The sequence below is a fragment of the Centroberyx gerrardi genome, chromosome 14 (assembly GCF_048128805.1).
Source record: "Centroberyx gerrardi isolate f3 chromosome 14, fCenGer3.hap1.cur.20231027, whole genome shotgun sequence".
NCBI lineage: Eukaryota > Metazoa > Chordata > Actinopteri > Beryciformes > Berycidae > Centroberyx > Centroberyx gerrardi.
In genome coordinates this window covers 27,507,401-27,533,583 of record NC_136010.1, presented here as the reverse complement: position 1 = coordinate 27,533,583, position 26,183 = coordinate 27,507,401, and the positions used below count along the sequence as shown (strand labels likewise).

Below are 26,183 nucleotides of genomic sequence, written 5' to 3'. Positions count from 1 at the left end.
AATATTCTGAATATAGTAGGGGTTGGGGTATTGCAGGGAGTAGGTCAGCATTAAAGTCAATAGCAATAACTGAAAAGATGATGAGTGGCGCTCCAAGAAGTCACTCATCCCGGTCACAACGCTCTCATCCCTGGCGCCACAATGGTGGAACGAGCTTCCCCCTTCTGTCAGAACGGCCGAATCACTGCCCATCTTTCGGCGGAGACTAAAGACACATCTCTTCAGGTTACACCTGGACCCCTCTTGAACTAACCTATCTTCTTACCCTTCTTTAAAAAAAAAATAAAAAAATATTTAAATATTCAATGAATGCTACTTATTCCTATTAAAAGGCTTACCTGATGTTTCTCTACTGTTGACAAAATGTACATATTGTAAGTCGCTTTGGACAAAAGCGTCTGCTAAATGACGTGATGTTTTCTGTTTATTTTCTCTAGGTATCCTCCTCAGATCTCACTGAGATGGTGTCTGGATTTCATGAAAACTGTTTAACATCACATAAGAAATGCCATTGAGAAGAAAACCTTGGCTGATTGCATTGTTATTGGTAACAACACTTGCTGTAGAAAAACACAGCAGGCTTAGCTTGGCAGGAATCACCTTTTCTCTCTCACTCACTCTCTGCTGTCTACTCACCCTGCTGTCTTGTTCATGAACTCCTGTGGAGCTAAAAAGTGGAAATGTTCTACCATAGTGAAATGTACATTTTTATTTAATGTAATCTCCAACCATGTGCCATTGAGGGCTGAGAGTCTGCAGGTTTTTGTTCCCACCAAACACTACAGCAGGTGATTTCACTGATTAGTTTCTCCTCTCTGGTTGAAGGTGTGCTTATTGTACTTATTGTAAGTCACTTTGGACAAAAGCATCTGCTAAATGACAAAATGTAATGTGTGCTAATGAGTGAAGTCACCTTTTGGAGTGTTTGACTGGAATGTAAACCTGTGCTGATTATCAAATCCAAGAATACCAAGTCGATACTTGTGTCCTTGTGGAGAAAGTTCTTCCCAAATTGTCTTGGAGAGAACGATCTTCTCCTGAAAGTAGAGAAGAGAAGCTTCCTTACAGATTAAGATGGGCTGTGTGCTTCATGTTGCGTGTTTGATCAATTAAGACACACAGCTGTTAATTTTCCCAGCTGTTAACCAGCTCTACTGTAGACTACAGTACTGCTCGGATGCGATGCTTTGTTCTCACAATGAATCTTGGGGTTTTCAATTATTTCTCATCGGTCAAGTCACCATCCGATACATCCGCAGTTGCCAATTAAACTTCCAGGATCTTTATCCTTTCTCCATTCCATCCTTCATTTTTTTGTTTTGGAATCATGCTTCAGCATCATGGAGGACACAAGAACACACACGAATGCATATTGAGGAAGAGCTCTGCATCCTATCAGCCCTCCATTGCACATGACTGGGAGACCACTGACTTAAAGATTAGCTCTAGAAAGTAAGTTGATAAACTGTATCGGGTGAGATTGAATTCAGATTTTCTATTCAACAGGAAACCGGGTTCATAAACATTGCACAGTGTTCTACACTACCTCCTGCCTGCCCTGCCCTGCGGGAACCTTCCTGGATCTATTCAATGAACGTACACAATGCTTTGCATCTACAACCTGTAATGAAGGTACATTTCAAGTGAATTTTCTGAAGCATAGTGGAGTGTGGGAGTGTCTTCAAATTCCAATGGCTGGATATTTTTCCCCAAAACAGTATATTTTGAAAAAACTGAGTTTTGAAAGCCAGAAATCTCAGCACCTGGCCAAGTAATCGCTGAGTCATTGGTATTAATCAACAACCCTATCAACCCCCTGCAGATATATTATGGTCATTTTGTGCTATGGGACAGAAATGAAATTTCTGAGAGATTTTGAGAGAATGAGATTTTCTAAAGGTTTTCTAAAGATTAAGGATGGCCTGTAAAATTTTGCATGTTGTTACATTGTAGTAGATTCTGCAGCAGAGAAGCTTTGTACCCCACATGTAACCTCAGCTCAATGTGGTGACAGGTGTTGGTTTGAAGGTAAAGAGGCTGTGTACAACAACATCGGATGCAGTTTGTGAACCACTTGAGGGACACTACTGTATTGACCCTAAAGAGGACGGCTGTGTTGCAGCACAGACACACAGGAGCTGTAAACCTGGTCAATATATCAGCCAAAGAGGTTGGTCTCCTCGTACCGATTTAAATATTATAGAGATAGGTTAGGTTTTAAAAGAATACACCAAGTTTTAAGTGATGAGGTCATAGACATCAAAATATCCATGCTAACACTTTAGCATACACTATGTTGTACCCTGAAACTTGGTGTATTCCTTAAAACACTGGTCTAATGTAGTGGTTCTCAACGTGGGGTCCAGGGACCACCAGGGATCCTTGAGGGGGCTCCAGGGGGTCCCCAGCAAATTGTTAAACTTCAGCATTATTTCATTTACAAGAAGTTAACACAACTAGAGAATGTAGAAGAATGACTATTTTGATCATAGTTTCACTGTTATCTCTCTACCTACAATACAGATAGTCATGGAATTCTGGACAAAATCATATCTAACAATAAAAATATTCTCAGATTTGGGTCCAAGAGACAAATTCTCATCAAATGGGGGTCCGTGGCTCTAATGTAGACTAAATTAGGGGTCCTTGATATGAAAAAGAATCACTGAGAATCACTGGTGTAATGTATTATGGCACTGTCTTTTCAGTGGATCCATAAAGTACTTGCCCTAATGGCTTAGTTATTGAAAAATTGAAAATGTTAGTTAGTTAATTGTTGGTCCAATGCTTTGGAATTGAAAGACCATTCAGTTTAATATTTGTGAAACAGGAAACTTTCTGGAAGAGGTTTGTTTTGATAGTATTGACTTGCAAGTGTCTGGACAATCCAAACCTTTTGGCAATAGCTTTTTAGATCCACTGAAAGGAAATTAGACAGGTGTAGTGAAATTGACTGAGGTTTTATGAAACTTGATTATTATAGAAACTTTGGAATATTGGTAATATACTGTATAATGTATGTATGTATGTATGTATGGACTGCACTGGTGAAACATTCAAATGGAACATTTACATCCTGCCAACCACACACACAGAGTAAGTACAACTTCAAGAGCAGTCATGATCACATCTGGTTTCTTACAAACGGCAGTAATTTGATGGCATCTAAATGATCCATTATTCTCCATTATTCTAGGTGTGAATCTATGAGCCTTCAGCAGATAAGACCAGGAACTAATTGAACTGATTCTGAATGTGAAAAACAAAGTTCAGACATGACGATAACCCTCATCATCATCATTATGGGGCTTCTTTTGTTGACTGTAATAGTTGCATTGATAAAGAAGAGAGGAAAACAAAGCACAGGTAAGATTAGCATTTAGGCCTTAACAACAAAAACATTATCATGTTGATAGATGATAGTGCTTTCTGCCAAAATCATCATGTAAGATAATATTTTTCATTGATATCAGTATAGGAAGAACAAGAGCAACCTGAACAGGTATGTTTATCATTTTTGTGTATAATTGACACCAGTACAATCACTTACATGTACTGTACCTGGGTGACACAGGTTGGTTCATGTAAGTCATTAAATGATGTCACTCGTTTATTGAAATTAATTTTCCACTTGCAAGGAAACACTGAATGGAGTGTGAATACCAGAAGCTTGTGATTGAACAGCAACAGGTAAGACATCATTGCACATTTCCTTTGCACTGTAAATGAGGACTGACTGTGGACTGTCTAATTGAGCTACACTGTCTTCAGAACTGTGTCAGATGTTGATGTCTGTTTAAAGTAAATATAATTCTGTCCCCAGATTGAAACCAGTAGCATCTTCAAAACATCTAGATCTAAACATATATGTGTCTTTCTGACACTACATGGTAAAATGTGCTCTAGACTCCAGTTCTAATACAAGTTGGATGCTGGCACATTCTCTTTGCAGAGTAATAATAATAATAATACATTTTATTTGTATAGCGCTTTTCTATATACTCAAAGACGCTTTACATAGTAAAGGAGGTACAAAACACATAACAGACAATATCAATGAATAAGACAGAGAATAGAACAATTCAAATAGGGAGAAAGACGGAGGTTGCCATCGGCTGTGGGTGGGGGAGAGCTTTATAGGTGATGACACTTCGAGCCGCAGAATTCTGGATGTGTTGAAGTTTTCTGAGGATTTTGGAGGATGTACCATAAATGATGCTGTTGCAATAATCCAGTCTGGAGGTGATGAATGCATGGATGACTGTTTCCGCAGCTGAGAAGGAGAGGGATGGACGGAGATGGGCAATGTTTTTTAGGTGAAAGAAGGCTGTTTTGCTTATGTGATTGACATGTTGTTCAAAAGAGATGGTTTGGTCAGAGATGATGCCAAGGTTGCGGATGTGAGGGGAAGTGAGCACAGTGGAGCTGTCGATGGTGAGGGAGAAGTTGTGGGTGGACTTGATGACAGCTTTTGGGCCAATGGTGATGATTTCAAGTACAGAATTGAAAGCTGCTCCAAGCTGAAGTTTGTGCACCTTGCTATAAGATTACCATATATTCCACCGAATTGGTTGTGCAGCTTTGTCTACAGATCATTATCTTACAGATATGCTACAGAGACAAAAGCCAGCCTGTAATTAAAAACGTGGTTTAAATGTCAATTCAGCATCACTGGATCTAAAACATTGATGTCTATCTTCTATTTCCAGTGGTATACGCCTTAATATCAGCCACCAAGCTTTGGATTTACAGCAATTATGTGTCATTATGTTTGGACACTGCAATAAGTGCTGGGTGCTGCAGCTCTTCCATTGTTACTAGGGGAGTATGTGAGTATATTGGCACTGCGGGAAAGTAGTTTTTCAACTGCACTAACCACAGGTTTTCATTTCCTGATCGTAATGCTCTTCTGGAGCTGAGATGTATAGCTATACAACTTTCCATGCAGGTTTGGGTCTAAAAATGAGCACAGACAGTGAGGAGGTGTGGTTTGGGTTCACCATTCAGACAGTGTACTACAGTTGTGGATCAGTTGTTTGTTTGCAGTGTCCGTACGCTATTGCTGCTGTCAAGGGTGGCAGTAATTACAATTTCATTTACTCATGTATTTGTACTTTTTTCAGTATTTTTTAAAGTCAGTAATTTTACTTTTACTTAAGTGCATTTTTACTGAAGTATTGTACTTCACTACATTTGAAATCACATCCATTACAACTTTTGTGGGCTCTCCATAAGCATGGGAAACTGGACAATCATAAATTGACAAATTGTGGAGCCCTTTGCAGTGAGCAGTCAGCAAAGAAGAGAAGAGTAATCTGTTTTTACTTTGTGCACTTTACTTTCCAAAGTTTCCAAATAAAAGAATCTAGTTTGAACTCTGTCCTCTCTCCTTCTAGAATCACATGGAAAAGATCACATGTAACAACGTTCTCTTTTCTAAACTCAGTAACTTTTACTCTGAGGACATTTTAAATGAGCTACTTTTTACTTTGACTTGAGTAGAGTTTTACACTGGTAATTTTACTTCTACTTAAGTAAAATATCAAAGTAATAATACTTCTACTTGAGTAGGACATTCTAGTACTCACTGGCTGCTATAACAAACAAACTGGTGACATGGTTCCACTGTTTAGGCACCTCTGCAGCTGCTCTATTGTTGGTTCAGAGAGAAACTTCTCTGAAGAGGAGACTATTTTCTGTTTTATCCAATGGAAAATTAACATTAAGATGAACTTCACAAGCTCAGATTGGTTTGACAACCTCTCAGTCCAGCTAAAGACTCAGACAGTCTACCTCACCCATGAATGTTTTGGAGGCGCTAAGCAAGATTATACTTTGGCCCGTTGATAAAGAGTTTATGTCCTTAACACTGTATTCACTGTATATACAACTGATCTAAGGTGAGCCTACAGCTTTAAATATAGGCTTCACAGTTTCATATTAGTTCTCTACTTTCAAACTAAGGCTTATTCATATTAAAAAATATGAATGTGATATGTCCTACAAAATAGAAACACTATATATGGCAGGATAGATCGATAGATTGATAGATTGATAGATTGATAGATAGATAAGAACTTTATTAATCCCAGAGGGAAATTCAAATTGTTACAGCAGCAACAGCCACACCACACATAGACAGGACAAAACACAAATCCAAATCCAAATCCACATAAGGGAAATTAGAAGAATAAAGAATAAATACAGATACAAAAAATAAACTATCTGCAAAACAGCATGTTCCTTATGAGAGAGTATGTATGAACATATGTGCCTGTTGCCCAGGTATACTCCTAGATACTTGTAGGTGCTCATGATCTCCACAGCCTCTCTCTCAATAGTGACAGGGGATGGAGGGGTCTTAGTCCTGAATTTCCCCAAGGGGATCAATAAAGTAAAATCGTATCTTATCTTATCTATCTTATCTTATAGATCTTCTAAAGTCCACCACCTCCTCCATCTCCTTTGTTTTACTAATGTTGAGCATTAGGTAGTTGTGTTTGCACCACTATCACACGTCTGTATTCCTCATCCTGCCCATCCCTAATAGGCCCTTTTCACGCTGTCAGAAACCGGTGCATTACAACTTCTTGTGGCAATTTTATTTTTGCGAAGAGGTAACTTGAGGTGAAGAACCTGTAGCCTTTCTCTAGTTTAGTCTTTGTACTACACCAATGTTCATTTTGGGCTCTTACCACAAAGTCAACAGTAGGTAAGAGGGGAGAGGAGCTGGGAAGTCATGATGTGTTATGGCCATTGATTGCTTAGCCACGTAGTAAACATCAGGGGGCGTATTCACAAAGTTTCATAGCAGGTTGAAAGAGTTGGTTTTTAGAATTAGGCTATGACGTTTTCTAAGAATTTCCTCTTGTAGCGAAACCAACACTACAAACATTGTCTGCATCTAAAAGGTATTCAGAGACTCACACACATTCATAAAGAAATTACATAATCATTTCCTAAAAAATGTCCTAATAATTTCCTAGAAAGGAACTGTTAATTTCTTCAGAAGTTTCCTGGAAAGAACCTTGAAATGATGTAGTAGTTATACAGAAAATTTAAGCTGACAGTATCTTATCGACTCTGGTGGAGTCGATAAGATACTGTCAATTTGTTGTTGTTATTTTCAACAATAACAACAACCTATAATTAGAACATAATTTCATGGTTCTTTCCAGGAAACGTCCTAAGCAATTAACAGTTCCTTTCTAGGAAATTATTAGGAAATTGCAGAAAAAATGAATAGTGCTTATCTGCCAGCCACATCAGACTGCAACATACCCAGGACCCCTCAAGAACACACACACACACACACACACACACACACACATACACACACACATACAAACTAACATAGAGGATTTATTTTTGTCTGGACTATAGGACTGAGTTTTAATGAGCTGAAGTTGGACATTCATCATTAAAAAATTAAATACACTTTGTATCATATTACCGAAAGAATCAGGAATTGTTTTCATAAATTAACTCTCACTCCTTAAATTCTTGTTGGTTCCGTTTCTCTATCTTGTATCGTTTAATATCTCCAATGACTATTCTAAAACAGTGTGAAGTATATACTAAACTGGTTAATCATATATTTTGAAGTTGTTTAATCAATATTATCTTGTGTATTGTACAATTTACCTACTTTTATCTGAAGAACATGGTGAACTGGCTTTCACAACTCTCTCCAAGCTCCACAGAAGGTTAAAACCATCCATTCCCATGGGGCCACACTGCCACCTAGTGTCCATTTATATTTACACCTTTTTCATATACACCAGCAATTAAATTATTTTCCCTATATTAATCACAGTTAGCCTACTATGTGTTGTTTATTTATTATTTATGTATTAGGAGCATGAGCTTAGGCATTACAGAAGATGACAGATTGTGCAGGGAGAATGTTTGTTTCTGATCTCATTAGTCTTTCAGCCATTGCTCAAGAAACTCCTAAGCCTCCTAGAAGTCCTCCTCTCTACAGTTTTTCACCTTATAGGAGCTCTCTTAAGGGCTAAAATGCTTCTTGAATACCTTTTATCTTTACTAGGATTTAATGTTATTTTTATGGGGAAATTCTTCAAAAAACATAATTCTAAGAATTTTCTTTGAATTTCACTGCTACGACCAACTCTTAGTACTAGGAAGTGAATTTGTGAATACGGCTTCAGTGTCATAGGTTTAATTGTCCATGAGGGGGCAGCAGTGAACAACATCTTCATGAACTGGCAGGTCCAGAGCTACAAGACAATGGTACTGACCACATCTCCCTGCTCTCCCGAACTCTGTCACCCTCTGGCCACCTTGGGGCCCAAGGGTGCCTCCCAACCCACCCAGCGAGGCCCCCAGCCCTGGATCTGGCTCTGCTTCCCCCCTTCTGTCCCACTCTGGTCCCAGGAAACAGAAAGAGAAAGAGACTCAGGAGGAAAGAGACTCAGGAGAAGCCTGTTGGTGTAACAGACTATATTTACATTAACATTAAATCTGATGTTTGACTGAGAATTGAATTGATTGCCTTTGTGGCACAGATCTGCTCATCTCCTGCCTGTCTAAACATGGAAAAACAACATGGAATCAAATTTTTTTTTGACCAATTTTGGTTTTTGAAGGCCATTACTAATATTTTTTAAGCAAAGCTGCTGATATTTTGTGCCAATATTCAATATCTTTAATTTTGGCCATTTGTTTCCCCCAGAATTTTATTCTTGGCAGGGTGGAAAGTTTGTTGTCTGAGTAACATAGATTTTTATTGCTAATCTGGCAGAGAATGTAAAACTTTAAAAAAATAACTAAGACACATTCATATGATATGAATATGTGATACAAAAATGCGACCATTCAAATGGAGACGATCAGGTGACTCAGTGACTACAGCTCAGCCTCAAACACCCAGCCAGTTCCCTATTTTTGTTTTCACTGCAAGAAGGTTTTTCTTTCACTGTGCAATCAATTATAGAGAATACAACATGCAAATTAAAAAACATATTTTTTTTTTTTTACATGGAAATTGGCAGTGGCATAAACATGATCAGGCTTAGGCTTTGTACGCTAACTGATATCAGCATTTGCTTTAAAAATAGCTGCTGTTTAGTTCAAACAAAGCAGTCACACTACTGCTGTACTGTGGCTTGAACCACTGTGACCAACTTCTTCATCGGGCTACATTTCACATAAACAAGAATTGAAAACAGAAGTAGATAGTTGAAGAGTCACATGCTGAGTGAAGAGTTGCTGACTTTCCTTTTTAAGTGTTAGAAAGATCTGCTGAGATCTGAAATACTTTTTGCAAGGGGTTGTCAAACTGAACTGTCAAAACACAACTACTGTGTGTGTGAGAGAGAGACAGAGAGAGAGAGCTCATCAGATAAATGACTCACAGAGGACTGATAACAGATCCAGGAACAAAGTACATTTTATAAACCCAAGTTTGATCATGTGACTATAACCACTCTGTTGACATGACCCACATCAAGGCAGCTGAGTAGAACTGAAAGCAAAAGCAAGAGCTTGGGGAAAAGTCCCTTTGTCATGAGCCAAGTCTGTTCATCTCAGTGGAATCAGATTTCAGACGGTACTTTCCTGAACAGCTTCCTGGTTCAGCCTGTTGCTCTAAAAGCAGAGTTGTTGTGAGAATGTAGTGTATACAGAAGATACACAATGTTAGGACATATTCCTGTAGGCTATTTCAATATTTCATTAGGTTTAAAGCTGCACTAGGCAAGATTTCTGTGTGTCTTACCAACCTAAACCACAAAGTGGGGCTGCAACAGAGAAACGCTTCCTGTCCCCCACTCAAAAGAAGTGACACATCTATAGCTAAGACACAAAAAATGACCTAGTAGACTCTATTAGGTTTAGACTGATATATTATTGGTTTGCTGGTATTGGCCTTTTTTTAACAATCAGGTATCAGCCAGCGGGATTTTTTGGCATGAAAACAGTCAAATTTAAAGATATTCTGTAGGAATGCTCACCTTGGATTAAGGGACAAAGGATTGTAACATCAAATATTGGCTATTGAATACTGGCACAAAATAAACAGCTTCAATCCAAGCATATTGCTATGAGCCTTTGAAAACCCATATCAGTCTGAACCAAGTGTGAGTGCTGTTTGTGCAGGGACAGGTTAATGATTAGCTTAATGTTAGTCAGTACCTTAGTCAAGAAACAGCTCACTGTAATTGTATTGGTATGACTGGTGTACATGTCTGCTCTTGTAATTTTAATACAATGTGAAATCTGTAGCCTTGTGGGAAATGCAGACCTAAGGGGAAAAGGTAGATCATGGGGATGAAATCATTGCTTAGGTGTCTAGTTACTAGTTACACAAACTGCTGTTTCAAGAAGTTGTGGTTGCTGATTTCCACTGGGTATTCAAAAAGTTAAAGTGACCTTATGCATGACTTGCCTCTGTATCATAGTGGGTTATTTCTCCCTCCTTCCCTCTTTATCAGCTATTTTAAGCTGACAACTGGAACTAGTTCTTCTTCTGGCTTCATATATGCTTTCAACTCTGTCTGAGGCCCATGAGCACATTGAGAAAAGAGTGAGTTGTATCTCTATTATATTCTATCTAAATCCAGAGAGAGGGTGTGAAAATAAAAATTATACTCTTGCACAAATTATTTGTATCTGGTAGTCAGTAATGACTAATTGAAAATGATGTTGGTATGAAATTGGTATTGTAACTGTATAACTTTATGTTCAGTGTTCATGGTTTTGAGTGGGACAATAGCAGAGGTTTAAACTTTCACTTACATAGTGGTGGAAGAATAATAGAATGATTCATATTGTCTATTTTTAGAGTCCTCCTACTTAGTTTTCTCAAGTGGAATATCCTCCATTAAGAGAGAGCAAGTAGCAAAATGTACTACTAACAGCTTTATAACCAGATATATTATTTACAACAAGCAAATTTGATTTGCTTTTATGTAACTTATGGTTGAACTACACTTTTTCAAATGTACTATTATAATTTACATTGAAAAACAGAATGATTTTGAACTTGTTTCTGACTTTTCTCACACTCTGAGAGCTGAGTAAGAGTGATATTCTGTTCAAACTGTCCCTAACTACATTGTAGTTGCAGGGTGGTGAAAGTTGATGGAATCTCACACTCCCCCTCAAAGACAGATATGACGTGTTCTTTCCTGACATCAACATTCTGCTATAAATAAATGCATAGATGGTCTATAGTCAGAATGCTAAATTAAGACAAACTGAATTAAGAAAGCTGCTGGACTTTCAAGTAACTCCAGTAGATTGAAAGATCAATGGAGAGCTGTAATAAATTGATAGCAGCCAAAAGACATTTACCTGAAATCTTTAATGCCATTTACTTCTCTCAACTTCATCAGAACATATCAAATTACATTGTAGTGAACAAAATATAAGATTGTTAAGATGGTTCCTGGGAGAGTAACTCTTCTCTTGCATGAAAGTAAAGCACATTATGGGTTACTATTAAAGTTTTAGTCTTCAAATTTAAACCCCGTTTGAAAAGTCAGAATGAAGTCCAGATGCCACTGTGAAGAAGGAGAATGTGGTGATAGGGGTTAACTTTTAATAATCTGAGCTGGTCCTTATGTCTATACGAGATGGAAAATATGTATGTATGTAATGTATGTACGTATATGTATCCACCAAGTCAGCTTCACTGGAGTCCCAAGTCAGTCTCAAGTCTTAAGACACAAGTCCAAGTCAAGTCCATGTCATTAATGTCAAGTCTCAAGTCTAAATGTAGAACAGCAAGTCAAGTCAGAACAAATCAAGAGTCCAGTATCAATTTAAATGTTCAATTTTAAATGTTCAAATAAAAACGAAATAAATAAATATCTTTTCAATGCAATATAGTTTTAATAGGATAAAAACTTGGTAAGAGCATCATGAGTTTGATTTCTATAATCAGTTTCAACTTCAATAAATTCAATCATTCCATACAAATTCAGAAAACAGAATTTAAATTCAGCCATCTGCTGGAACAAATCTCATCACACAAGAGGCTCCAACTAGACACAGCAAGGGGCAGGGCCGGATTAACCAACCACAGGGACCCTGGGCACACAGGTCCTATTGGGCCCCCTTACCCCCAGTACACACCGACACACCGTAATTCAAGATACTATCTAGTTCACAAACAATACAAACAGAAGGTTTACAGGTTCAAAGTAATCTGAAACTAATTTTTAGCTTTTACAAACTGCCATTCCTTCTATCTAGAGCTGCAGATTGCAGGTTGTGGCTTTAAGGAGGCAAGGTGACAGGTGGTGGGAATGAAGGACCAAAAAACTGTTAAATGTTGAAATTTATGGAAAAGGTTTGATTATGTCTGTAGACACCCCTGCCCCACCAGCAGCGCCGTCGCTAGGGGGGTGAAAGGTGGTGACGATTCTAGGGGCCCACAGCTGAGAGGGCCCACAACAGTTCCAGAAAGATGTATGAATTCATGTATTCTATAGATCCTGCAAAGGCATTTGATACTTCAGAATAAAAATAATAAACCCACAAACCATGCAATATGTGATGAAAGTAGTTCTAATTTTACAATCCATGCACCCCCCACTCTATTGTGTATAACCCATTCTTCCAGTATAATACATAGTAAAACAAAAGGCCCCATGCTGCCCACAAACAAAAGTAAAATAAGAAAATTATCTACAGTAGCCTATACATATTTTATACTATCAACCAAAGATCCATATAACACAAAGGCTCACAGCAGTGTTGATAGCTCTTAGTGTTTTGTTTGGTCAGTGTGACAGTATCTGCTGTTTTGGTTGACTTATTAAATGTTGGGCATGTCTTCATTGTTTTGAGAGCTTGATTGCGCTCAAAACTGTGGCCTTTTCAAACTACAGTATTTGCCAGCTATGGCATTGATAAGGCAATTTGGGCTACCTTGACACTTGCTGTTGATTGTTGATTCAGCATTATGCTGTTAGTCATTTGCAGAGCCAGAAGAGTGGCATGTGTAAAAGGAAAGAGAACACGGATTGAGCAGCGAGGAAAATTGATTTGACCTCTATATTCAAGCTGAGCATTAATTCACTGCATTAAATGTACCCTTTATATGAAAAATACTTAAATGTATTTTATTAAAAAAAGGGGGGCCCAGAGCAATGTTCTTTCAGGGGGCCCAAAATTCCTAGTTACGTCCCTGCCCACCAGTATATAATTACTGTTCTGTATCTTAGTTGGATGATATTCACTAAATGCATTGCTCATAAACACACAATCAATAGGTGGCAGTTTAATAATTGTGGTTGGGGCCTAGAAATCCATTGAACATGGACGCGGGACTCAGAATCTTTTGGGGCCCCTGGTGGTTCTGGGCATGAGCATGAGTAATACAGGCATGGCAAGGGGGAGTCTTTTTTTTTTTTTTTTACTGAGGAAGAAATTTGTCTTTCCTTCAGTCAGAGGTTCAGTGTCTCACTCAACGACACTTCAGCAAGACGGATGTTTGCTGTCACAAATTGAACCTTGAAGACTGTGAATGTGTATTTATCTGTAATAGTATAGGAAGCCATCTTGAGTACAAATTGAAGTTGTTAGGTTATCAGGTGCTGCTGCCTTCAGTGCTACTTGTAAACTCCTGCTTCCAACACCAAAAGTCATAAATACAGTCAAGGGTAGTCAAGGGATTTTGGTGGGAAATAATAACAAAGCAGAGCAATGTTGAGGGATGTTGCTGTCTCCTTCAGCGGAGGATGCAGGTGTATCCTCCACAGGAAGTTTTTCTTTCTTTTAGGCCTCAACATAAGAGCATAAGGGATTATGATATGTAAGAAGGGCCTATTTTAATTCGAATATCTCAGAAAAGCAGTGTTGCAAGAGTCAAATTTGTTGGAATTGGTTCCACTAAAAATGTATAAACCAGTGTAGGCTGAGGTTCATCCATGAACCATGAGCTTTGGATAGAGTAACCCCCCAATATTATATCAATTTTTGCGACTTTTAAAAAGAGGTTTGACTTCAAAAACCAATGTTACCAAGTCAGAAATTACTGCTAGGAAACATGATTCAGACTCAAAATACATTTAACAGAAATACATAGCGGAAATACACTGTAGACGGTCATATTTGCACCCCAGAAGCATATATAGGCCTATATTTATGATCAACCTAGCAATGTCTTTACTGTTGTTGTTGTTGTTGATTAATACATGCACACTGATGATTAGATGTCTAGTAAATATTTGGGCTGACAGACAGACAGATAAATAGGCAGACGCATATAGATAGATAGATAGATAGATAGATAGATAGATAGATAGATGGATAGAAATGCACACACCACTGCCACACAAGAGCACTGCTGGTATCCAGCATTATACCTACTGTCATGTAGTCAGTTTTTAAATACTCACTTAAATACTCTGTTCTGTCTATTTATACCTATTTATACGCTGGGATACTCTGGAATATACTCTGGTGCAATATTCTCTAGACCTGTGTATATATATATTTTTTTTCTCTACTACTGATTTCCATAGCTTCCCATCTGTGCAATTACTCAAGTTCCAGCAGAGAATCCCGTGCATACTGTATGCTACAGATAAGAGTTCTTTATAGCCTAGTCCTATTATGTAGCCTATATACTACGTATGTTTGTAACTTATGTTTGTGTGTGTATTACCTGTTTACAACCTCTTGAGAAGGAAGAGAAAAAGAGAGAAAAAAAGAGATGGCCGTCACACTATAAAAGATAAGGCTCGACGCTGTTGCTCTCGTTATGAAGCCCGCCTGTGTGGGCGCGCGCTGCCGACCGCCCGCTGCCACACATAAGAAAAATTATTTTGAAAATGTTTTTAGCACAGCGGGTCATGTCATGATCTTACTGTGGCGGACCGCCATGGTAGAATAGGCCTATAGATATAGGGGAAAGACTGGCTGGCCAATAGAGGAACGTTATATTTCTGTAACGTGTTGGTAAAACTTGGGTAGAAAGTCCTCCTCCTGATCCTGACCAAACATAACGAAAAGTGAAAGCAATTATCTTCGTCCTAAAGCGACCGGGGTGAGTAGACTAACGTAAATGCTCTAGCCTACTTTAATAGAAAATAAGCGAATGAAATTCATGTTCGACGGTGGTAAAGCCAGCGTAGTTATCGCGCCGTTGAACATGTTAGTCAAGGCGCAACATATGAAGGCTTTATTGTAGCAAAACACCTGAGACCTTCCATGTTGTAATTGTCTGGTGATTTGTGTCATGGAGGAATCGAAGGAGAAGCAGCTCTCTCTCAGGTCGTGTATTCTGTGGGAAAGGTGCGTGTCAGACATTTGCTCTGGCTTGTTCACTATGGGCTCAATAAAGGGTCGATTTTGAGCTTGTATAAAAGATTCTGAGCTTGTGAAATGATTTTTGCAAAAAATCTTGTAGTTGTAGCCTATATCACCATTTGTGAACATGTGAAAACATTTTCCATGAGTGTATTTGAATGTGTGAATGTGTAAAAAACGATTTCAGCAAACGGAAATAATTTGTGTAGAAAATATTTGTAAACAACATTTTGTGAATGTGTAAATACAATTTGTGGACAAATAATTTCAAATGTGAGTTTTCAAAAACAAAACAAAAAAACCCCAAAACAGTGAATACAGTTTTGTGAATGTGTAATAAAAGATTCAGAGTAGCAAACTGTGAAAAATGTCGCTCAAGGTTTACGTCTGTTCGTGTGACATCGAGGTTAGGCCACAGCTTTTAGTAGACTACATGTAGCCTACCTACGTTAAAAAGCAAGCTGTGAAGCTTAAAAAACTTAATGTAGCTTTAACGTTCCTATTCAAACCTACGGGCTGACAGGTTTCACTGCCTCCCTCGTCTCTGCCAGACTCTGTTCGGACAGGAAGAAAGATGTCGTTTAAAACGGACAAACACTAAGGCTTTTACTCTGAAACATGAGGTCCGTCCTGTCCGAAAGTCAGAGCCTGTCCTGTCCACGCCTCCGCAACACAACTCCTTTTCTGTGTTGAGAAACTAAAAGCAAAAAGGAAAAATGCACATTGCTCTTTTCCTTTTTTGTGGTGTAAACCCACATGGAAAAAGCAAAAGGCAGAAAAAACCCACGTCCTAGAAGATGTATTGTAATGAATGTGGGTTTTGTCCTTATTTAGCAGGAAAACACTGCTATTAATGCCAGAGCCTTTGAATAATCACAATGCAATGATGTGTAGTACAAAAAGGTAATCTTTATTAAATAGACAAATATATAAGCGACTTCGTAAAATGGCGAGGGGTCTACAAACAATTAGGGGCAACTAGCCACACTAGGATAATCAAGGTTTCCACGGAGTTGAAGGACCACTACACACAGGGCTAGACTCTAGCTTAAGGCACACCACTCGAACACGGCACGCTGGCACCCTCTAAACTGGAGGCACTGCAAATATCAACCAAAACAACACTGCACAGGCACTGCACTACACAACCATCACCGCTTAAAGTGGAACGAGATGAATATCCCGTCTATGGGCTTGCCGTTACCCCTCCCTCATCTGTTCTCCCTCCCCACGCTATTAAAAACAGGCCTACCTACACACATACACACATACAGGAATACACAATATTTTTATGCGTGTATGGCTACTTAACTCGCCCGCTCGGCGAGACCCTCCCCCGGGGTCTGAGCTTGAGACGCCGTCCAACTCCCCGGGGAAACGGCTTCGCTGGACGGCGTGGACAGAGTTCAGTTGGCGTCAGTGACAGAGTTCAGCCGGCGTCAGTGACAGAGTTCAGCCGGCGTCAGTGACACCCCACACGGCAAGAAGTAACACCCAGGGAGCGGTGGCGGCTACTGCACTCTTCTATGGTCCCGGCCCTAACTTTCTACAGGAGGCAGCAGACCTCCCCTCCTAACACAGGAACAGCTAACCACCTACTCTCTCTGTCTTCATCGCCGGCAGTCCTAAATGACTGCGAACGATACCCTCCCTCCCAAAAGAGTGCCGAACCGCAGCAACAAGAGGCTTCTCCCAAATGCGGCGTCTGCCCAGTCTTTTGTCTGCTTAGTGTCTCTCCCGCCTCGCAATCAGTCCCACCTGTATTCACTTCAATCAATTCAGTCAATGGGTGAGTCCATACACATTACGTCACTAATTGTGAGTCCCACAGCTCATTCACATCACAGTATTATGCAAGGGCGTAGAATTGGGTAGGGACGGCAAGCGACTCTGAAATGTCCCTAGCAATTATTTTGATTGACAATAAAAGTTGTTTTGTCCGTCAGTGTCTAGTTAATATTAACAGATCGCGTTCTCTACTACGAGTCCTGTTGCATTGGTGTAGTGCAGTGATCCCCAATAGGCGGCCCGCAGGACAGGTCCAGCCCGTGAGAGCCAAATGTCTGGCCCGTGCCGACCCATTGGCACTTACGTGAACGCACCTGTCATAACATGTTGATTTACTGCTGTTCTTTCTGATAAAGCAACAGTTTTATCACAACATACGACTCCATTAGTGTCAGAAAAAGACGTTTTGTTTTGCCCCCGCACTGACTGGGTCCATTTGTAATTTTCACCGCCGTACACCGAAACTGGCCCGGTTAGGCGGAGTCAGCACTTGATGTAAAAATGGGCTGCGCCGCCAACATCAAGCCCGAACGCCCCGGGGTAAATAACAAGCACATCCATTCAAATTCTCCCGGAAAAACAGAGAACGTAATTGACGTTACTTACGTCAAATGCGCGAGCATGTGCAGAAAGAGGCGAGATAGAGAGCCTAAGTCCCTCCCTTTCCGGTGGACCACCATGGGACCTTATTTCGGAAAAAATATGTACGGTAGTCAACGGCGAGAGACAAATAATTGTTTGATCCCGTTTGAACTGTGCCATGAATTACACATATTATGTTTTGTCAATTTAAAAGATAATTTTGCAAGTCAAGAAAGTCGCAGTTTGTCGTAAAACTGTTGAAGTTATAGACTGTGAAAATACGTAATTAGAAAGACTACACACCCAAAAGTGGCGTAAGTGACGTCATAACTTTCTCTCTCCACAAGCTACCCAGAGCCGCTGAAGCTAAGTCCCTCTCAGATAGCAGGAGTATTATACACAACCTGGAAGGTAGACAGTAAGAACGGATTTAAACTGGTTTAGGATAGTTTTAGTACAGTGGGGGCTAACGTTAACGCGATGCCTGTGTGTTTCGTATGATTCGTTCCATGTTGGTGTTGGTGACGTATATATATTGTGCGAGATGAGAGATGTAGTTCACTGAGCGGTTTCACACAAAACGTTACTTTACTGTTTTACGACAAACTGCGACTTTCTTGACTCGCAAAATTATCTTTTAAATTGACAAAACATCATATGTGTAATTCATGGCACAATTCAAATGGGATCAAACAATTATTTGTCTCTCGCCGTTGACTACCGTACATATTTTTTCCGAAATAAGGTCCCATGGGGGACAGTGGAAGGGGAGGGACTTAGGCTCTCTATAGTCCAACCAAAGAAATGATCGGAATGAGTGTTTACATGACGAAATCACTTGGAACCAGGCCCACCCAATCACGAGACTTAACACACCCACCTAGGCCCACCCACAGCGCCGCGTATGGTCAACTGTCATCATAACATTTATTTAGCTTCATATGTTTTTGCCAGATTTAAAGATAAGAGTCATTTCAGGTCATGATTCACACTTTCAGACCCATGTTTGATAGTTTGATTAGATGGCATTTTACCAAACTAATCCCATGTCATAACTCAATCCTAAAAAAACATAACTCAAAATACAAGTCTTCATTTTCTTGTGTGACCCAATCTACCCAGGCCTAAATTATTACCACCACCACTACTACTACTACTACTACTACTACTACTACTACTAATAATAATAATAATAATAATAATAATAATAATGGTAATAGCAGCAACAACAACATCTGCACATAAAATAACTTTTATTGGCGCAATGGAAAAAAACCCCCGGACGTTTTGGCCCTTGGATTGGCATGCTTGACATAATTTGGCCCTTGGGGAAAACTAATTGGGGAACCCTGGTGTAGTGCATTGGTGTCCTGCGTCGGCATAGCAACGGACGCTGTAACAAAATGTCATTGCGTCACCCGGACCATTTTTGCAGCCCGGATAAAAATTCTCCCTAACCAACCCCAAAAAAATCGCTGATTGGCTTTGCCATTTCTTGCTAACGTATGAAATGCTGTGGGCTGTGTACAAGAAGAGCCAAAGCTCCGCCTACCGACGAGCATGCCAGTGAAGACTCCATCCTATTTTATATTAGTAACAGTTGTGTTTAGCCATTAAAGTTAGTTTATTTAAGTACCGCATCGCGTGCGTCTGTGACGTGAGTGACGACCGTAAGTAGCCTACATGTCACAAGTGAGATTGAACAATGCTGCTGTGTGTCATGTCCATCAGGACACACTGGACAACATTGATGTAAAACAAATAAAAAACAGTTCATTTCTGTTAATGACAGGTGTAGGCATGTGTTTGGCTTCTTCAAATAGGAGCAAGGCAGTGGCCACTCAGCTGTTTGTATGTAAGGTTAGGATATAGTTTACAATATCTTATTATTATATATTTTTTTAAATGTAAAAACATGTTTACAGATCATTGGTTTGAACAGGCAACAGTACAGTACCTGCCTTAAAACAAAATGTGCTCTTCAAAGTCCCATTCAGCTGGCAAATTTGAGTAAAGGATTCATTAATGTGCTATACCCCTGTGTCTGTGTGTCTGTTAATGAGTGTGTTGGCTACCATAACTATCTATAAATTAAGGCTCTAGATGACATGAAATGGCAGTCAGAAGTCTATCATAAATGCAAAACGCCTCAGCTTCCAGTGGGGGTTACACCCCCTCCAGACCTCCCCCATTTGTGTCCCTACCAATGTCAAAATCAAACCTACGCCCTTGGTATTATGGCACGCCTTTGTAACATTTATTAACCCTAACCCTAATTTATATTTTGACTAGTCCAAATGTAAAATGTAGAGCGATCGAATGGCATCAGAAGACTTGGATTATGCTTCACAGGCTGTATGGAGTAATTTCATGGTTATTTTTTGTTATTTTTGTAACTCAAGATCGGTCCTCCATGACTTCAGTTGTTTTGGAGAACGCTGCTACGCAGTCGTGCTGGGAAGCTCCGGGAGTGTTGTATGGACTAACAAACTTCACCAGAGTTTCCACTGGCATGGGGGTGAGTAGATAATGACTGAATTTTCATTTTTGAGTGCACTATTGCTTTAAGTGGGGGTCTTTGGTCTCAAACGTTTCCATATGAGGGGTCTCTGACATGAAAATGTTTGGACCCTGATCTAATTTATTTCATCAACCTTCAGGGACAGATCCTAGGTGTTGACGTATGCCTAGCTGTTGTACTTCTAATTCAATTTAACTGTACATGTAGCTGTTTATATATTTTACATAATTTATTCCCTTACTGAGCAATTACTGTAATATTCCTATAATATTCCTATAATATATACTGTATATATCTGTGATGCTCAATGGTGAGTTTACAGTGACCTTATACTATCTTATGGTACTTTTTATCTCCTATGGTATCACTATAATATTCCTATGTGGACTTATAGTGTTGCTGTGATATTTTGATTGTATCCCTCTAAAATGTATTATTTGATTGCTATAGTTTTTCTTTGTAGTGGTGTATTAAGTTGCTGTGAAAGTGAAAGACAGATGCAAGCTACACACAGTGGAATTGCTATGTGGATGTGTTTCTGTTTTGTTTTTTTCTCCAGATATCCTCCTCTTGATTTGGATTTTAAGTCTCGCGTCATCTCAAATCTCACTGAGATGGTGTCTGGATTTCATGATAACTGTTAAAGAAATGCCTCTGAGAAGAAAACCTTTGACGATTGCACTATTGGTAACAGCACTTGTTAAAAATAGCAGGCTTAGAGAAACACAGCAGGCTTAGCTTGACAGGAATTGATACAATCACATCGCCATTCCTCTCAACCCCTCCCTTTCTCTCTCTCTCTCTCTCTCTCTCTCTCTCTCTCTCCCTTTCAATTCAATTCAAGCTGCTTTATTGGCATGAAATGCAAAAGTACAGATTGCCAAAGCAAAGTCAACATCAAACAAATTCAAATAACAGTAATCATTGATATGTCAGCAAATATACTCTGCTCTCTCTCTCTGTCTGTCTCTCTCACTCACTCACTCACTCTCACACACACACACACACACACACACAGAGGTGGCACCACACCTCCAAAAGTGGTGCGGCAAAATTTGATGAAGACATTCATGCTATTGAAAACGGGTATCATGTCCCTGTGAGGGATATTTGCGAGATATTTCATGGATATAAGTGTATTTCAAATAGTTTAAAAAACATGCCACAGTTAGAGAAGATTTATTTGAATAGTGCAAGACCTAGATACTTCCTCTGTAACTTCAGGGTGAGAAGGTTATTTGGTGGCCAAGGGGTGAACCTGCTCCTTCTAAAATCATGTTGCGGAAAAGACTGCTTAAGGCCCATTCACACATATAGCGATAACTATAAAGAAGATAACTATAAACTATAATGATACATTGTTACTCAAGCATTCACACTACAACGATATTGTTTTATTTTGGTGCTGAATATTCAGAACAAAATTGAGGATGATTACTCTACCAATGTGCTTTTTTTAATTATTATTTTACTAGCTCTCTATAGTAAATAAACGACACAGCTGAAGGATTTGGTTTCATGAATTGCTGCAAAAGAGAGAGGAACTGGCAGCATCAAATGCTCTTTTACAGGAGCTGTCTTGACATTATTGTGCTTTGTTTATATGAGAGCTAATGGTGCTAATGGTCACCAAATGAAGCTGTTCATTTCTTTACCAGTAGGAGACTCTGAACACCATCTACTGTGGATCAAAGAGTCAAGTTTCCTGTAGCCCATGTTGAGAGAAACACCTGGAACTAACATGGCTAAACGGTTTTCAGTAGGCTATGGAGGGACACATGTTGCCTCCCTGTTAAAGCCATTGAAAAGATAGGATAATAGCGCATTTGCCCTCGGCAAATCAGGCTGACCAAGACATGATGCTATTTTGTTAGTTAGCGAGTTAACTACAACTGTTACATCACAGTTGAGTTTAGCAGCTGAGTTTAGCGGTGCTGACTTCGGAAAATGTCCCGCCCCAGCAGCTGAAATCAAGGTTTTAATTGGTTCGGCCGTTCTGTTAGAAAATCTGTCTGCCCGTGCCATTAGACCATTGCGTTTTTTAGACCATTAGACCGTGCGTTTAGGGAGAGTGGAGATTTTTCTCAAATAGGCTAGTCAGCGTGAACTCAATAAGTACTGGGGCGTCGCCCCCAGTACTTGGAAAAGTGATGGGTCAAATGCCAGCTCGCCCCCTTTGTTCTGGCGGCCCTGCACACACACACTCAAAGAAATTTAATTTCAGCAGTTTCTAGCCTTGAATTTGGTTAGTAGACTTGAACCAGGCTTTTTTGAGAGAAAACCTAGTCTGACTATCACTTTTTCACTGTTCATAGATATTTCTGATGAATGTCTTCATGGGAGATGCCCTCACTTGTCATCGTGCAGAGTACAGAATAGGACAGGAATGCTGCCCTATGTGTCCCCCAGGTAAGATCCAACTGAACATGTGGTAGAGTATTGAATCTTTAGAGTACCCATTCCTGATTGGAGTACAGGAGCAGTCAGTCTCTAACATCAGCTGACATGAAGAGCTGCTGTCATCACTGCCATACAGCTCTTTCCCCCTGCTTGAAAAGAAAGCTGGTAAGTGATTCGGTATCTTGCTCAAGGATACTTCAGCAGGGCAGATACTTGACAACCCCAGGTAATCCAGTTGAAGAACAGTCTCTCTACTCACTACACCACCTGCTGGCTTGTTCATGAACTCCTGTAGAGCAAAAAAGTGGAAATGTTCTACCATAGTGACATTTTTTTATTTAAGAGGGGCCTTCAACCATGTGCCATTGAGAGCTGAGAGTCTGCAGGTTTTTGTTCCAACCAAACACTACAGCAGGTGATTTCACTGTTAGTTTCTTTTCTCTGGTTGAAGGTGTGCTAATGAGTGAAATCACCTGTTGGAGTGTTTGGTGGGAATGAAAACCTGTGCTGATTATCAAATCCAAGAATGCCAAGTCGATACTTGACCTTGTGGAGAAAGTTTTTCTCAAATTGTCTTGGAGAGAACGATCTTCTCCTGAAAGTAAGCACAGAGAAGCTTCCTTACAGATTGAGATGGACTGTGTGCTTCATGTTGCGTGTTTGATCAATTAAGACACACAGCTGTTAATTTTCCCACCTGTTAACCGCATGTGGACTACAGCGCTGCTCGGACGTGATGCTTCGTTCTCACAATGAATCTTGGGGTTTTCAATTCATTGTCATCGGTCAAGTCCATCCGATACATCCTCGGTTGCCAAGTAAGCTTCCGGGATCTTTCTCCTTCCTCCATCTTTTTGTTCTTTTGTTTTGGAATCGTGCTTCAGCGGTTAGATAATATGCAAAGTGACGCACATTGAGAAAAAGCTCTGCATCCTCTCAGCCTTCCATGGCACAGTATTGGGAGACCACTGACTTAAAGAGTAGTTCTAGAAAGTAAGCTAATAAACTGTATCGAATTTTGATTTTGTATTCAACAGGAAACCGAGTTCATAAACATTGCACTGAGTTCAAAAGTACCTCCTGCCTGCCCTGCACTGAGGGAACCTTCCTGGATGAGCTTAATGGACGTACACAATGCTTTCCATGTGCAAACTGTGATGCAGGTACATTTCAAGTGGAATTTCTAAAGCTTAGTAGCTTAACAGATAGGCCCACAGGCTGGTTTCACAGACCAATATTAAGCCTCTTCCTAGACTAAAATGTACTTCAAAACTGGAGTAACTCAAACTGCCAGATCAATGGGAATAAGCATTTTTCCTTCATTTTATTTATTGGCAAGCAGTTGGAATTGTAGCAACATCAATAGAACTTATCTCGTCCTACACAAGTCTGTGGCATAGCCCCCACCCTCCATACCCCACCCCTCCCATCCCCTTAAAATCACAATGAAATGAAAAATGACTTTTCTGTCTTGAAATTACAGTGGGTAGAGGGTTTTGGAAGCCAGAAATCTCAGCACCTGGCCAAGTAATGAAGTCTTTGGTATTGATTAACAACCCTATCAACCCCCTGCAGATATTATGGTCATTTTGTGCTATAATGAAATGAAATAGCCTAGGATATCATTTCAGACTTCAAGATGGCCTATAAAGTTGGAAAACATTTTTGCATGTTGCTACATTCTAGTAGATTCTGCAGCAGAGAAGCTTTGTACCCCACATGTAACCTCAGCTCAATGTGGTGACAGGTGTTGGTTTGAAGGTGAAGAGGCTGTGTACAACAACATCGAATGCAGTTTGTGAACCACTTGAGGGACACTACTGTATTGACCCTAAAGAGGACGGCTGTGTTGCAGCACAGACACACAGGAGCTGTAAACCTGGTCAATATATCAGCCAAAGAGGTTGGTCTCCTCATACTGACTTAAATATTATAGAGATAGGTTAGGTCTTAAAAGAATACACCAAGAGTTTGGGAGATTGTCCCATTGGTCAACTTAGCCATTATGTGATGAGAACATCAATGTCAAAATCATCCATGTGCTCCTGAAAGATCGTGCTCCATGCTAACACTTTAGCACACACTATGTTGTACGCTGAAACTTGTATTCCTTAAGACACTGGTGTAATGTATTATGACACACAAATCTTTTCAGTGGATCCATAAAGTACCTGCCCTAGTAGCTTAGTTATCGAAAAATGTAAAATGTTAATTGTCAGCAATAGCTGTGTTAGTCCAGGGCTTTGCAGCTGAAAGACCATTCAGTTTAATATTATTGAAACAGGAAACTTTCTGGAAGACGGTGCTTGGGATTTTACTGAGAAATGTTTTGACTGCATTGAGTTGCAAGTGTCTGCTTCTACAATATGAACAACTTTATATGAAACATGAGAAATTGAGAAATTATGACAGAAACTTTGCAATATATATATATATATACAGCATGTACTTAACTGGTGTCAATATATCTCTGTATGTATATTTGTACAGGAACTGCAACCACAGACACTGTGTGCATTGACTGCACTGGTGAAACATATTCAAATGGGACATTTACATCCTGCCAACCACACACAGAGTAAGTACAACTTCAAGAGCAGTCGTGATCACATGTGGTTTCTTACCACTGCAGTAAATTCATGTTATCAATAAATGTTTTTCCCCCCCATTGTTCCAGATGTGAAACTAGGAGTCTTCAGCAGATAAGACCAGGAACTCATTCAACTGATTCTGAATGTGGAGAACAAAGTTCAGATGTGACAATAATCATAATCATCAGTGTTGTGGGGCCTCTTCTGTTGATTGTAACAGTTGCATTAATATGTCTAAGAAAGAAGAGAGGAAAACAATGCAGAGGTATGATTAGCATTTAGGCCTTGAAAATAAAAACATCATGTTGTAGACAGATGATAGTGCTTTCTGCCAAATCCCATAAGATAATATTTTTCATTGATGTTGTTTTATAGGAAGAACAATAGCAATGGTTCCTGAACAGGTATGTTTATCATTTTTGTGTCTAATTGACACCAGTACAATCACTTACATGTACTGTACCTGGGTGACAAAGGTTGGTTCATGTAAGTCATTAAATGATGTCACTCATTTATTGAGATTAATATTCCACTTGCAAGGCAACACTGAACGGAGTGGGAATACAAGAGGCTTGTGATTGAACAGCAACAGGTAAGACGTCATTACACATTTTCATTTGCATTGTTAAGGTGCACTGACTGAAGACCAGTTCAGCTACAGTCTAATGTCTTTATTAATTGTCAGGTGTTTCTATTTAAAGTATATATAATTCTACCCCTAGGTTGAAAGCAGTGTCATCTTCAAAACATCTACATCTAAACATATATGTGTCTTTCTGACACTACATGGTAAATGTGCTCTAGACTCCAGTTCTAATTCAAGTTGGATGCTGGCACATTCTCTTTGTAGTGTACAGAAATTAAAGCTGCTCCAAGTTTAAGTTTGTGCACCTTGCTAGAAGACTACCACATACTCCATAGAATTAGTCGTGCATCTTGTCTTTAGTACAGATCAGTATGTTACAGAGATGCTACAGAGACAAAAGCCAGCCTGTAATCAAAAACTTGGCTCAAGTGTC

The 26,183-nt window shown here is 39.6% G+C and overlaps 1 protein-coding gene across 7 annotated transcripts; it reads left to right on the top strand.

Annotated features, from left to right (window-relative positions):
* Positions 1–445: 445 nt before the first annotated feature.
* On the top strand, positions 446–26,055 carry LOC139909367 (tumor necrosis factor receptor superfamily member 14-like). Of its 7 annotated transcripts, none has more exons than XM_071896409.2 (9): positions 20,533–20,734; positions 20,790–20,860; positions 22,489–22,582; positions 23,611–23,736; positions 24,321–24,476; positions 25,064–25,151; positions 25,251–25,429; positions 25,540–25,756; positions 26,015–26,055. In XM_071896409.2, the coding sequence occupies exons 1-8, from the start codon at positions 20,602–20,604 to the stop codon at positions 25,740–25,742; spliced, it is 1,050 nt and encodes a 349-aa protein (XP_071752510.2). In that variant the 5' UTR covers positions 20,533–20,601; the 3' UTR covers positions 25,743–25,756; positions 26,015–26,055. The 7 variants fall into 7 exon arrangements, 6 of the variants coding, with proteins under 6 accessions (XP_078144290.1, XP_071752509.2, XP_071752510.2 ...); XM_078288162.1 differs by lacking the exon at positions 26,015–26,055 and adding an exon at positions 25,887–25,942; XM_078288163.1 differs by lacking the exon at positions 26,015–26,055 and having other exon boundaries at positions 20,538–20,734; positions 25,540–25,568; positions 25,705–25,756.
* Positions 26,056–26,183: the final 128 nt, after the last annotated feature.